The 13,593-nt window shown below is 31.2% G+C and overlaps 1 protein-coding gene across 1 annotated transcript in view; it reads left to right on the forward strand.

Moving 5' to 3' along the window:
• LOC129611546 (sensory neuron membrane protein 2) overlaps window positions 1–11,314 on the forward strand; it is an 87,094-nt gene extending 75,780 nt beyond the window's left edge. Inside the window, exons 7-9 of the mRNA XM_055524740.1 lie at window positions 1,591–1,709; window positions 10,777–10,902; window positions 11,068–11,314. Of these exons, the coding sequence (XP_055380715.1) occupies window positions 1,591–1,709; window positions 10,777–10,902; window positions 11,068–11,310 (488 nt within the window). The 3' untranslated portion in view covers window positions 11,311–11,314. The remainder of the gene's footprint in view (window positions 1–1,590; window positions 1,710–10,776; window positions 10,903–11,067) is intronic.
• Window positions 11,315–13,593: the final 2,279 nt, after the last annotated feature.

Below are 13,593 nucleotides of genomic sequence, written 5' to 3' on the forward strand. Positions count from 1 at the left end.
TACGCATTCAACTCTTTTATTCATATTATTGCTCCTACAGACGGAAGCAGTAATATGAATAAAAGAGCATTCTTCCTGTTTTACGCACCTGTAGTTTTTTCTCTTCCAGCTTATGCTCTGTTATTTCCGCCACAGGTCCAGCACTCCCTTTTGAAGTGGGAGTTCCATCTGTTTTAGCAGCAGCATTTAAAATCGATCCATGTTCTCCAGTAAAAAAGAAAATTAAGAAAAAGATGGAACTCCGGTTTCCGTAGACCTTCCAAAATGAAGCATTCCCTGCCCGTTTCTCTCTGGGTTGCTGTAGTTTCTTCAACCGGCGTGAGAAGAAATTCTTCCTCTGCGTCGGTCGAAATAGGTTCCGGTTCCGAAGACCTTGGACCACCGATAATTTTATTACCGGCCATTTTTTGCTGCCCTTGTTGTCTTTGTTTTCCTTGTTGCAGTTGTTGTCCTTATTGTTGTCTTTGTTTTTTTTATCGTTGTTATTGTTGTTTTTTGCTTTATTGTTTATGCTATTCCACTTTAACTTAGGGCGCCGGCTGACGTATATATATTAGGCTTAAGTTCACAAAGAAAGGGATTCGCCGCGAGACATGACCACGCCACGAATTTAAATTTGCTCATTTCAATTATCTTTTTACCCGCCGCTATTACTAGGAGTCACTACTTGGAGGTGACAGTAAGATTTTGTGTTTCAACACCCTATATATACATATTTGTATAATTTTTTACATTTATACACACAAATTTGCAACTAAAATAAAAATAAAATAAAGTTAGGTCAAAAAAATGGTTTGTATAAAGCACAAATTAATTTCAAGAATGGCTAACATAATGATCGATTTTAAGGGTCAATTGCGCGAGTTAAGAAAAATAATTATATTTTTTAATATAATTATATTTTTTAATATGTTAGCTTTTTGCGTTTATAGAAATTTGAAAAAACTTGCGGTTTCGAAAATACAAGGCGTCTAAAATTCAAATTTTACAAATTTCAAGGGGCGATAACTTCAGAGAACGATAAATTTGAATGGCCATAACTTAGGTAACGGTAAATTTCAATGGCCATTTTGTTTTTTTTAAGTTTAACTATAGTATACCGCTCTAGGGGAAGTAAGCCACTGTCTTTCTGCGTTTGCAAAATTTGAAAAATGCTTATGGTTTCACTGCAATAAATAGTTAAAAAATGGCATTTTTTAGGTTTTGTGTGGGTATAACTTCAGAGGGGGATAAGTTTCTAGTAAAGGTCTATGTACATATTAAATTTCAGCTTTCTATCTTCAACGATGTAGAAGTTTTGTAAACACGTTCGTGAATGGGCGGACAGAGGGACAGAGTGAAACTAATAAACACTTTTTTCAAAAAATTTTTTGGAAAAGTGCTAAAAAGTAAGAGCAATCAATGACGTACTAAGAAGAATTGCAAAGAAAACGATATAAAAAAGTTAAGTTTTGTAAATTAGAGCATAGGCAAAATATTGAAATTTTGAGAAAAAGTTTTCCTAAACAATCGTAATGATTTTGCGGCGATTTTTATTTTCATTGGCACTTTAGAATTCTAAAATCATTAAAAATTTTATAAATATTTTAGACGCTCCTGTAATTTTAACTCTACCACACATGTTAGGAGCAGCCAATGAATACAATACAATGGTCCATGGTTTGAAACCAAATATGAAGAAACACAAAACATTTGTGGACGTGGAAATCGTAAGTAATATTTCTTAGAGATTATTTCAGAATTTTTAATTAAAAATAGTTTAATACATGCAACCGAAATATCTAGGGTGCTCCGCGACTAGTTTTACAGCAACCACTCACTTGGTGATTTCTTTGATTTTTTTTAAGAAAAAAATTTGTTGTATTAGAGATGAAAGGATATTTGTCAATGTCACAATTTATGTGTTAAGTTTTTTATATTTCTATCGCTATATTCAAAGTTTTACTTCTATGTTCCTATAGAACACTAGTTTTTTTACAGATATTTAAAACGTTCCCTACACGAATTTACATTTTATCTAACAATAAAGTTGGGTCAAACCAATGGTTTGTATTGTAGCACTTTTCCCTTCAACAAGTGAAAATTCTACTTTTAAATACAGTCAATGTATGCCTATCATACTATTAAAATTATTTTCATTCATATACAAAACTATTTCTAGAATTGCATGTATTTAGGATGATGCATACATGCAGTCTTTAAAATAAAGCAAAAATTAATATAAAGTGGGGTTAACATAATGCTCGATTTTAAGGTTTAATTGCGTGAGTTAAGAAAAATAATTATATTTTTTAATGTCATGGAATTTACCGTTAGCTTTTTGCGTTTGTAGAAATTTGAAAAAACTTACGGTTTCGGAAATATAAGGCGTCAAAAATTCAAATTTTACAAATTTCAAGAAGCGATAACTTGAGAGGGGTGGTGGACAAAAATTTTCTTCTAACGAAATGAACTATTTGTAAATGTCAAAAAGCTGGTAAAATTTTAGGCTCCCACAACCGGGGTTCTAGAAGAAAAACAACATAAAAATTTTGAAAAAACGGATTTTAGGTAACGGGAAATTTGAATGGTCATTTTGTTTTTTTAAAGCTTAACTATAGTATGCCGCGATAGGAGAAGCCTCTGTCTTTCCGCGTTTGCAAAATTTGAAAGGTGCTTATAGTTTCACTGCAATAAATGGTTAAAAAATGGCATTAGGGTTTTGGGGGGGCATAACTTCCAGTAGGAAGATAGGTAAAAATGTTCCACGGAAATAAGTTTCTAGTAAAGATTTATATACATATAAAAATTCAGCTTTCTATCTTCAAGGGTGTAGAAGTTTTGTAAACATGTGCACGGAAGGACGGACGGACGGACGAACTAAGTGAAACTAATAATCACTTTTTTCAAAAAAGTTTTGAAAAGTGCTAAAAGGTACCCATTACGCGAAAACTATGAATGCAAAAGTGTATATATACTATTGATATTTGATTTTGACTTTTATTTTGAAAATGAAAACTTAGATTTCAATAATGCATAGTTCTAAGAAATAAAGCTAAAGAAACTTTGTTTTTGTATTTAAAGTACTTTGTTTAAGAGATTTTCGCCTAATAGACATATTAATCCTCAGATTTTTGCAAAATTGTGTTATAATAAAATGAGAATCAGAATGCAGGTGTCCTTTCTGCAAAGTTGAATGACAGAATGTAATTGTGAGTAAATGACGATTAAAGTAAAATTTATTTTTTTTTTTTTTAATTTTTACTTCGCACTTAAAATTCTCTGAAACTAGAAAAAGTTTTTGACGCCACTGATATACCTACCGTTCGAAGGATATTTTAATGGACTTCAAACGAATATAAAAAGTTGACTTTACCTATCATATTATCCCAGTTATTAACAAAAATGTATAGTTTAGATGGTTCAAAAATTCCAACGTCATATATGTTAAATTAAAACCAGCATCCTGTTTATATTAACTGCCCTACAGATATTCGCGATCAGTTTTTCCGTTAACACAATGGATTGGCGCAAGCTTACCAAATAATTCGCGAGCTGGAAAAATTTAAAATTGATTTTGAATAAGGAATGGAATATCGACAAATGGTTTACATTCATTTACAATATTAAATTCCAAAAGCGTGGGCTTTCGTGAAAAGTGTGAGCTGAGATCTCGAAAGCAGTCACTGACAATCAATTACATGAAATTGTTAAAAATTCACGAAAAAGTATGTCTACAGACGCCATGGAAAACCAATCATTATTATAAGTTAAAATATATTATTGGTTATTATAATTATAGGCTAAAATATTCGGTGTCAAATTTTGAATTTATTGATAATGTATGAAAGAAATAAAAGATCAAATGGAACATCAGTAGAAAGCCGAATCAGTGGGAAATATTTTGGAGACCTGTAGACGTGATAACAGTAAATTGTTAATTACTGATTACAAAGTTTTAATACAAAACATTAGATTTTATATTTACGGGACAAGAATTAATACTACCTTTTCTCCTACTTTTAGGTGCCAGTTCATAAGTGATTCTGTATGAGAGCGACAGACCAATATAAAAACCCTCAATAAATTCTGATAAACCCTTACAAAAGAGAAAAAAAGAGTATTTATGAGGTTTTAGGAAGTGAATCAGAAAATGATAAAAATATTATAGAAAAACTTATAAATTGTGATTAATAACGGTTGAATATAGAAAAAGAAAAAGTGAGGGCATGAAAGAATTGAAAAAATTTATTTAAAAGGTTCCTGGAAAAGTAATATGTAATTTTGTAATAGACGAAAAAGTATTCATTAGCACTGAAGGTAAAATTATGTTCATGTGTAACCTTTAGTATAGTAAGTTATTTAATAGAGGTTTCAATTATTATTTAAAAAGATTAATGTATTAATCACCCATATTCTTTAATTTAAATTATCTTAAAGTGATTAATTGAATTTACTTAAAGTAAAAGGTAAAGAAGTTATTCTTCAAAAGATTTGTGGGTTTAAAACAGAAGTTGAAAAATACATACTTAAAACTCCAAGTTTTAATAATAACTTCTTTACTTGGCGTATTTAGTTGAATAGGGGTGAATAATAAAAAAAAGCTCCACAGTACAGTAAGTTCTTGAAAAAAAATTCATTTTTGTAAATAAAATTTCTAAGAGGAGTGTTTATATACTAAAATTAAATCTTCTTTAAGTTAGTATAAAATATCGGGGAATTGTGGTAATGAAATAATATATTTTATGGTTTCAATAATTAAAATAGCACCACGTCCTCTTGAATGTTTACCATGGTTACCAGGGTGAGTTGTCCTATAGCATCCATAACTCAGCATATCCAAGTCCTTTCCCAAGTGCGTTTCTGGCAACGGATATTCATTAAAATTTTTAAGCTCTAAGAAAAACCTCCAACCTTAGAACGCCTTTGGCGTACCAATTCCTGCTTTATTTACTGCCATTTTTCAGAAATCGCTTCGGAGTTGCTATACACTTCAGTGTATCTATTCTCTATAGCAGTTACTCTCATTCTCCCTATTCTCTATAGGAGTTAGTCCATTTTGGAAGTAAGTTTTATATACTCACATGTGAGACACCATTTTTTACCTTATTTGATGTAAAAGCATTAATCGTTTTTGGGGTCCCTTCATGATTACCCAGGACCCGTTTAGGCCGATTCCTTTTCATTCTCCTTTTTATACCCTGCACTTCGTGAAGGGTATATTAACTTTGGTATGGAGTTTGTAACTACTTGAAGGAGTCATCTGCGGTATGGACATATATATGTATTCTTGCTCAGCGTAAAATTCTGCGTTGATTTAGACATGTCCGTCCGTCCGTCCGTCCGTCCGTCCGTCCGTCCGTCCGTCCGTCCGTCCGTCCGATCGCACGATAACTCAAAAACGAATAATGCAATCGACACCAAACTTTCACAAGTTGCTTCTTTTGTGCCAAGGACGAACCCTATTGTTATTGGACCAATTCGGACAACGGGTTCGGGTGCCTGCCATACAACTCCAAAAGCAAATTTTTTATATTCGGCAAAATAATAAAGTCAGATTCATGAAACTTGACAGTTGTGTGTCCAATTATAGGTCAAAGATATTTCTGAAGTTTTGGTGGAATTGCTTGACAGGTTCGAGTGGCTTCCATACAAGTCCAAAAGCTTATTTTAAATATTTGGAAAAGAAATAAAGTTAGATTCATGAAACTTGGCAGTTGTGTGTCCAATTATAGATCAGATATACCTGCAAAGTTTTAGTGGAATTGCTTGACAGGTTCCGGTACCTGCCATACAACTCCAAAAGCTAATTTTAAATATTTGGAAAAATAATAAAGTCAAATTTATGAAACTTGGCAGTTGTGTGTCCAATTATAGATCAGATATATTTGCGAAGTTTCAGTGGAGTTGCTTGGCAGGTTCGGGTACCTGCCGTACAACTCCAAAAGCTAATTTTAAATATTTGGAAAATAATAAAGGCAGATTGATGAAACTTGGCAGTTGTGTGTCCAATTATAGGTCAAAGATATTTCTGAAGTTTTGGTGGAATTGCTCTACAGGTTCGAGTGGCTCCCATACAAGTCCAAAAGCTTATTTTAAATATTTGGAAAAGAAATAAAGTAAGATTCATGAAACTTGGCAGTTGTGTGTCCAATTATAGATCAGATATACCTGCAAAATTTTAATGGAATTGCTTGACAGGTTCGGGTACCTGCCATACAACTCCAAAAGCTAATTTTAAATATTTGGAAAAATAATAAAGTCAAATTTATGAAACTTGGCAGTTGTGTGTCCAATTATAGATCAGATATATTAGCGAAGTTTTAGTGAAATTGCTTGGCAGGTTCGGGTACCTGCCATACAACTCCAAAAGCTAATTTTAAATATTTGGAAAAATAATAAAGTCAGATTTATGAAACTTGGTAGTTGTGTGTTCAGTTATAGGTCAGACATATCCGTGAAGTTTCTATAGAATGGTTTCACAGGTTTGAGTAATTGCTATACAACAATGAAAGGTGCAGGGTATAATTCAATCGGTTCATACCGACTGAAACGTTTTTACTTGTTTATAATTCCTTAGCCACTAAAGAGCCTCGGTAACTAACAGGGTGTGCCTCGTTACAGTGTGCGCACCTGGCCCGAAAATTATCTTACTTATTACATTCTGCCGTTATATGATTAACAGCACATTTAACATATTTAACCCCCCTTTGGCAAAATCTCTGTGTATGACCGAACATCTGGCATCTCTTGCATTGCGGGATGGATCCATTATTTCTAAGACGCTCAACTTTTACTCTCATGTACTGAAGATATTCTATTTTATATATTATATTTATGCCTTGGGTATCATCGAAGGACAATATAAAGAGAGGTAACTTTTTAATAGTATTTACATAATTTTCTTTTATTTTTTTAATTTTATTTATGGCATCTACGCACCTGAATCCCCTTTTGCATAAGTTCACATTTAATATTCTGTGGCTCACATGATGGATGTAGGTTTCTGACCATTACTTTCCATTCCAATTTGGCCTTATTAAGAGCTTTAGTTAATTGTCTATATTCATTTTCTTTTTCAGCATTGATTTTTAGTTGATAGTTGCTCATCATGTTTACTTTCATGTTAATACTTTTTTCTTTGAAGATCCTTATCAGCTACGTGTAATTAGTTACATTACTCACCGGTGGAGGTTTATGGTTTTTGAGTTGAGTATTCCTCTTTTGTGGAGATTTTCCCACCCTGGTGCTATTAATTTCTAGTGTCGGTTCCATTTCTAACGAACTCTTGGTTTTTTTCTTCTTTGAGTGTTTTTTGATTTTAAGAATTCAATCGGTTTCACTAGCCAACAGTTCCCCGTCTGTTTCATACGCGATCACATCTATTTGGTCTTTCTCGGTGGCATTTGAAACTGCTTTCTGCTGTCCCAATAATCTTAAATATTCTGCCTTAAGTTTGCAGATCTCTTCTTTCAGCTCCTTAGGCAGGTTCTCCAAGTCGCTTATACGCGAATAGATCATTGATTCCGGATGTAACGTCCCTTTTACCTTCAGAGGTCTTATTTTTGTTGAGACCTTCTCTCTATATAATCTTCTATGGTTTTTCTTCTAACTTCCCCCATAGGAGAAGACTCTACAACCCTTGAGCTTTTGGCAAACGGGTTCATTAATTTCGCTAGGTGATCTTTTTTTTTCACTGGCGACTTCTCTGAACGTCTTGAACATTCTGCCAAGCCCTCGTCGACAGCCGTGATCTCTGCCGATACTTTTGTACATATCCCTACCGCATTTACGTTCTTATTATTGGACCTTTCATTATTCTTTATATGTTATAATATGACGATTAACCCAACCAGGGTTTTTTCAAACGCCCCTCTGGGATCAAACGCAGACCAGGAAGACGTCTATTCTGGATCAGACGCGGCTGGATTATATCCGGATTTTAGTGGATTCGTATCACAAACATGCATGCTTAAGCTATTTCTACTGCCAAACCCAGCGCGGATAAAAATGACGAATTATGAATAAATAATACATGCAATATCATAACTATGCTCCATATTATTTCCATATAATAAAAAATTACGTTCCATATTATTTTTTGAAACTATGCATTACTTTGGCTATTTTAATTACAGCTTGCCATAAAAAAGCTTAGGTTTAAAGATGGTTTAAAAATTTTTTTCTTTCGCAATATGGGGGTCACTTAATATATAAGTATAACGTTTGTTACATTGATGAAAATAAACCACTATTATTATTGTTATTATATTTTGTTTATTTTTCTCTTTTGAATATCCCTTGAATATCTTAAAATTGGACAGCACTATAAAACTTTCTTGTCATATGCACATATCATCAAATGGCTCATTTTTTATTTCCCAGTATCACAAAGGCCTCTTCTTGGAGGAAGAAGAGTTCATATGGACTTCTTATCCACTTTCCAAGGCATTATCCCTCACGAAGCTTTTACTTTATGTGAAGGTGTTCAAATCATATTCGATAAAGTCATGATGCTACCGAAATAATGGCCCATGATGTATTGATCTTCTGCTTCGTGAGATAATATAGAGTGGCCAGTCATTTTAAGGGAAAATGTTTATTATACAGCAGCAATTTTGTTATGACTTCACTTTTGGCAAAAGTAAGGGTCAGTTTGATTAGCAGCTTTTTATAGTTGATGAAGGAACTACTCCGAATTTCCCTGCACTTTAACATCCACGGTTTATCCAAATCCCTCTTTCTTGCTTTCATCCTAGATGATTCTTACCATTCACCATTTCCGAGTAATTCCTGCCTTTTGTATTACAAGATAAAAACTTATTTCATAAAAATTTTTGAAAATCACATTATCAAAACTACTTTGCAACTTCTCCTATCTGGTCAAGAAGAACTTTATTTCAAGTTCTACGTAGCCTTCCGAAAAAACTTCAACATAAGATAAAATATTTTTATACACACGGACAAAGTCAATTGTTAAATGATGGCCGCAATTTTACTTACAATGAAGTATTGCAAGAAAAATTGCGCTGACAAATTGTCGTATTCGAGATAATTGCATAATTATTGGATATTAGAAAGATTTTTTTTTACTGGAAAAGTTATTTTTTCTGATGAGAGCAAATTCAACATTTACAGCAGAAACGGTCGAATTCAACATTTACAGCAATGACGGTCGAATCAAAGTGTGGCGAAAATATAACACTAAACTGAATAAAGAAAATTTATGTGCAACATAAAGGTGGTGAAGTAATGGTATGAGGTTGTATGGCCACATCTGGAGTTGGGGAGCTTGTGTTTATTGAAGGAACAATGGACAAGATGATGTTCATAAATATTCTTAAGGAAAATCTTAAGAAAAGTGCAATCAATTTGGGTCTTGGTAATCATTCTCATGTCCTTAAACACACTGCACATATTGTAAGAGGGTGGATATTATATAGTGTTTCCGCCACTCTAAAAACACCTCCCCAATCTCCAGATATCAATCCCGTTGAACATTTATGGGATGTTTTAGAAAAAAGGGTTGGAATTCATCACATTACCTCTAAGACCCAATTGAAGGATGTTTTAGCAAACGAATGGGCGAATATTTAACAAAGTATTACTCAAAATCTAGTCAATTCAATGCCTAACAGACTAAAAGAAGTTTTGAAACGAAAAGGAATGCCTACTTCATATTAGTTACTATTATTTTTTTATATATTAAGCTAAACCATGTTCTGTGCCTATAATTTTTTCGCACCGAATTTGCCTTAAAATTTTTATTTAATTATTTTTTGACATTTCGGTTACGAATTTAAAAATTTGTTATTACGTATTGAATAAAGAATGAATTAATGAACAAATTTTACTTTTAGTGTTTTTTGTAGAGTTTATATTTTTTTCAGAAATTCGGTTCAAACATAAAATTTCTAGCTGTGCTATACTTTTTTCGGTCAGTGTATTATTTCATGAAAAATGTTATAAACGAGATCTCACTTTTTTACTCACTTGCTTCTAAAACCCAGCCGTCCATTTTTGTAAATGAAATATTTAGAAAAATCGCCTAATGACAACATTATCCGTACAATATTTTGTAAATTCCCACAAAATTTCACAAAAGCATTTTCGCCGAAGTTCTATTTATAAAGTTATATCATAAAATTCATAATTTAAAGTCAATTTTTCTGTTACTTGTAATCAAATTTTGGTTTCCATGTTACCGAACTAAATACACCCATTGTATATAGAATTAAAATAAAATATTTATTTAACTTGATTACGACGTAGGAATGATTGTGACCCCGTCAAAAAGAAGTAGTGCTAGTCTATAATTATGTAATATGTAATATTATTTCATCTTAAGACGAGATATATGATATATGAAACCATATGACTGTAATGTACAACTTAAAGTTGAAAAGTAGAATTGGACAACAATTTTAACTTCAGCAAAGTTCTTGCCTTCAATAGATGTGAAGGAAAATTGTTCTTATATCTTAAACCTCCTATTATATCTATTTTGTAATCTAACTTATTTAGGACCAAAATACATTGGAATTTTTAAAACTGCTCTATTTTCGTTGTTTATTCGTTTCGTCATGTTTCGTGTTGTAAGTGTCGCAATATAAACGTTTTGAAGGATGAGAAACTCAATCTTGGATTGAAAAATTCAATTTTAAATTGAGTCAGTACCAATTTTCATTTCTTTGTTGCATATAAATTTCACATATAATTTTAATGTACTCGTACATTATGTATATAAATAAATAGTTTATATTATCCTATTTAGTATTTAAACAAATTCTTTTGCAGAACACAGGAATTCCTCTTAGAGGCGGAAAACGCATTCAGTTCAACATGTTTCTTAAACCAATTAAGAGAATTAAATTAACAGAAAATTTGCGAATATCACTAGTACCAAGCATATGGATTGAAGAAGTAAATAAAAATTTAGTATATTTTTGCAATTAAATTTTTATAACATTTGAACCAAAACACTATTACACACATTTGTTACTGTGTATTACATAATGTTTATTTAAAGTTGAATATATGTACTGTAAATTGATAGGTTTTAAAAAGAAACTTGTTTTTTCCTTTCAGGGCATTGCATTGAGTCCACAAATGGTTCGCACATTAAAATCAAAATTGATTAATACTTTGGATATATTGAACACTATATATCTAACAATATTGGTATCTGGAGTCGGTTTGACAATTATGTCAAGTTTTTTATATTGCACTTGTGGAAATAAAATAATTATTAAAACAGATCATTTTCCAAAAGTCGTGGATGCTCCCACTGATTTAAACAATGTTAAAACGAAAAAAAAACATCCAAAATAAAGAAATAGCAAATACAAAAATTGAATAAATTTTCTGCATTAAAAGAGTAATAAGAATAATTATCTAAAAAAAATTTTAACAATTTTCACAATAAAATATTAACAGAACACTAAATTTTCTAAAAACATATTACAAAAACATATAACTTTTTAAATATTAATAAATTTTGAGCCCTGTTTCCCATAGACTAAAATTTGTACCTTATTACATTTTGACGACCACTTTTATTTTCCAAGCACCAAGTATAATTAAATACCATCTTTTTGAAAAGATATTGGATGAACCACATTTTTTAAAGAATAAATTCATCAATATGTACATATGTAGTATATCTAATATTGCTGTGGAAGACATTTCCATATACTTTGCTTTTAAATCTATTAACATTGAATAGTTCGTTACATACTTAAAAAATATCAGAGAATAACATCTTACATCGTTTACTTAAAAAATGTTCATATGAAATAAGCCAGAGGTGCTCTTGATTTTCAAAAAAATTTTAATGATAGTTTTTAAATTTTAAGATAAAAAGGTAAAAGTCGAAGTTCACTCTTTTGATATAACAAGAATTATTTGGTTTTACTAATTTTTCTGTTATTACAATAAACGTGCCCGTAATCAGTACTCGTAACAAACAGATTTAAATATTTACTTCAATAGAATCTGGATAAGAGAAGTTTTGATAAAAAAAAACCTTTTTAGTTAAAAATATTTTTCTAGTTAGTAAATTTTCCTCTATGACCAGGATTCTTATGTACTCTATATAAGTGCAACAAATATTGTGAATTTTCAAATCAACAAATTGAAATTGTGAACAAAATTGTGTGAATTGATCACACAAATATTTATGAAAGCTGTTCATAAATTGTTCAGTTGGAATGGAAAAATTGGGCCTGCAAAATAGCATGTGTAAGTAAGGTGCTTTATGGAAAAGACTTCGGCAAGAAAAATGTTGTTTTAAGACGGCCCAGAGTTACGAGAAACTTAATAGCAGTTGAATTGGAGGATTTAACAAATCGATTAAAGTAACTATTCGATCTTTTATTATAAAATAGTTTCGACATAGCTAATACTTTAATAGCCTCTCAAACAACAAACTGGCATGTGTCCGATATAGTTTCAACATTTTCATTATTTCCGATCATTCTTGACTAGGTAATTTTTATCTAGCTTGGAACTTCATAGAAGATTTAAGAGGTGCCCCAAAAATTTAAAAGAAAAAGTATTCAAATGAAAATTACCGTAACAGCGACGGCTGCTTTAATTTCCTACCTAGTCTACAAAGACTACTGGATCAACATAAAATTTTTTTCTTAAAAGGATGGAAAAGACATTGCACGAGCACATAATTTAGCCTAAAACTCTATGCTCTACCACAAGATCTGATTCAGAATATGCAGAAGGCGTTGGGAGCCAAGCAAATACCACCTATCAATCTATTATAAATGTGGCTAAAAAGCGGAGTCGGGCTATCCACAGAAAGATTTGACGGGACTGTAATTGTAAAAATCGTAAATAGAATAAAAACAGAGAAATAAAAAATTTCAGGTCGTTGAGCATTTCAAATCAAATCCGGCTCTTTCTCATCATCGAGCATTTCAAATTAAATTCCACACTTTCTCATCGTCGAACAATTCAAATTATATCCGAAATTTTGTTATCAAATTTGTTGTTTTCTACACTGGCACTGTCCTAGCCATTTTCCTTTTATGATTTTTAAAAAATGTATAGAGTTTATATGAAGAAAAAAACAAATATCACTGTCCTTTTATGTTTTAAGTCATTTACATCTAAAAAATAGAAAAAATAAGCCAAGAAATATATTTATATAAATAAAGTTGAGAGTTTTATTTGGAAGTTTGCAAAAAAAATTGTCGAAAGAAGAAAATTTGCATTCAAAATAAATTTTAATAAAAATACATACATATATTTCTTAAAATTATAGAAAAACAATTGATACGGACAAGATTTTCTCATTGCCATTTAAAAGGGTACTAAGTTAAATTATGAAGAGAAAATCAAAATACATAAATTTTAAATTGAAAAATTTTTATAGAGTAAATTCACCAAACTCTTAGCATATTTTCCTTTTATTACAAAACTTTTCTGAAAACATGTTTATATCCAAGAAAACATTAGGTATTTTAAATAATCAGTACTAACTGAGAATTAACAAAATATCTTCGATAAGAACTTTGAAATCAGCCAAAATAGGATGTTTAATGAAAAAAAGTACGTTCGAAAGTCGTAGTATGTCTAAATTTCTAAAACATTGTCAAAATT

The sequence above is a fragment of the Condylostylus longicornis genome, unplaced genomic scaffold, assembly GCF_029603195.1.
Source record: "Condylostylus longicornis isolate FDR11 unplaced genomic scaffold, ASM2960319v2 ptg000051l, whole genome shotgun sequence".
NCBI classification, from domain to species: Eukaryota; Metazoa; Arthropoda; class Insecta; order Diptera; family Dolichopodidae; genus Condylostylus; species Condylostylus longicornis.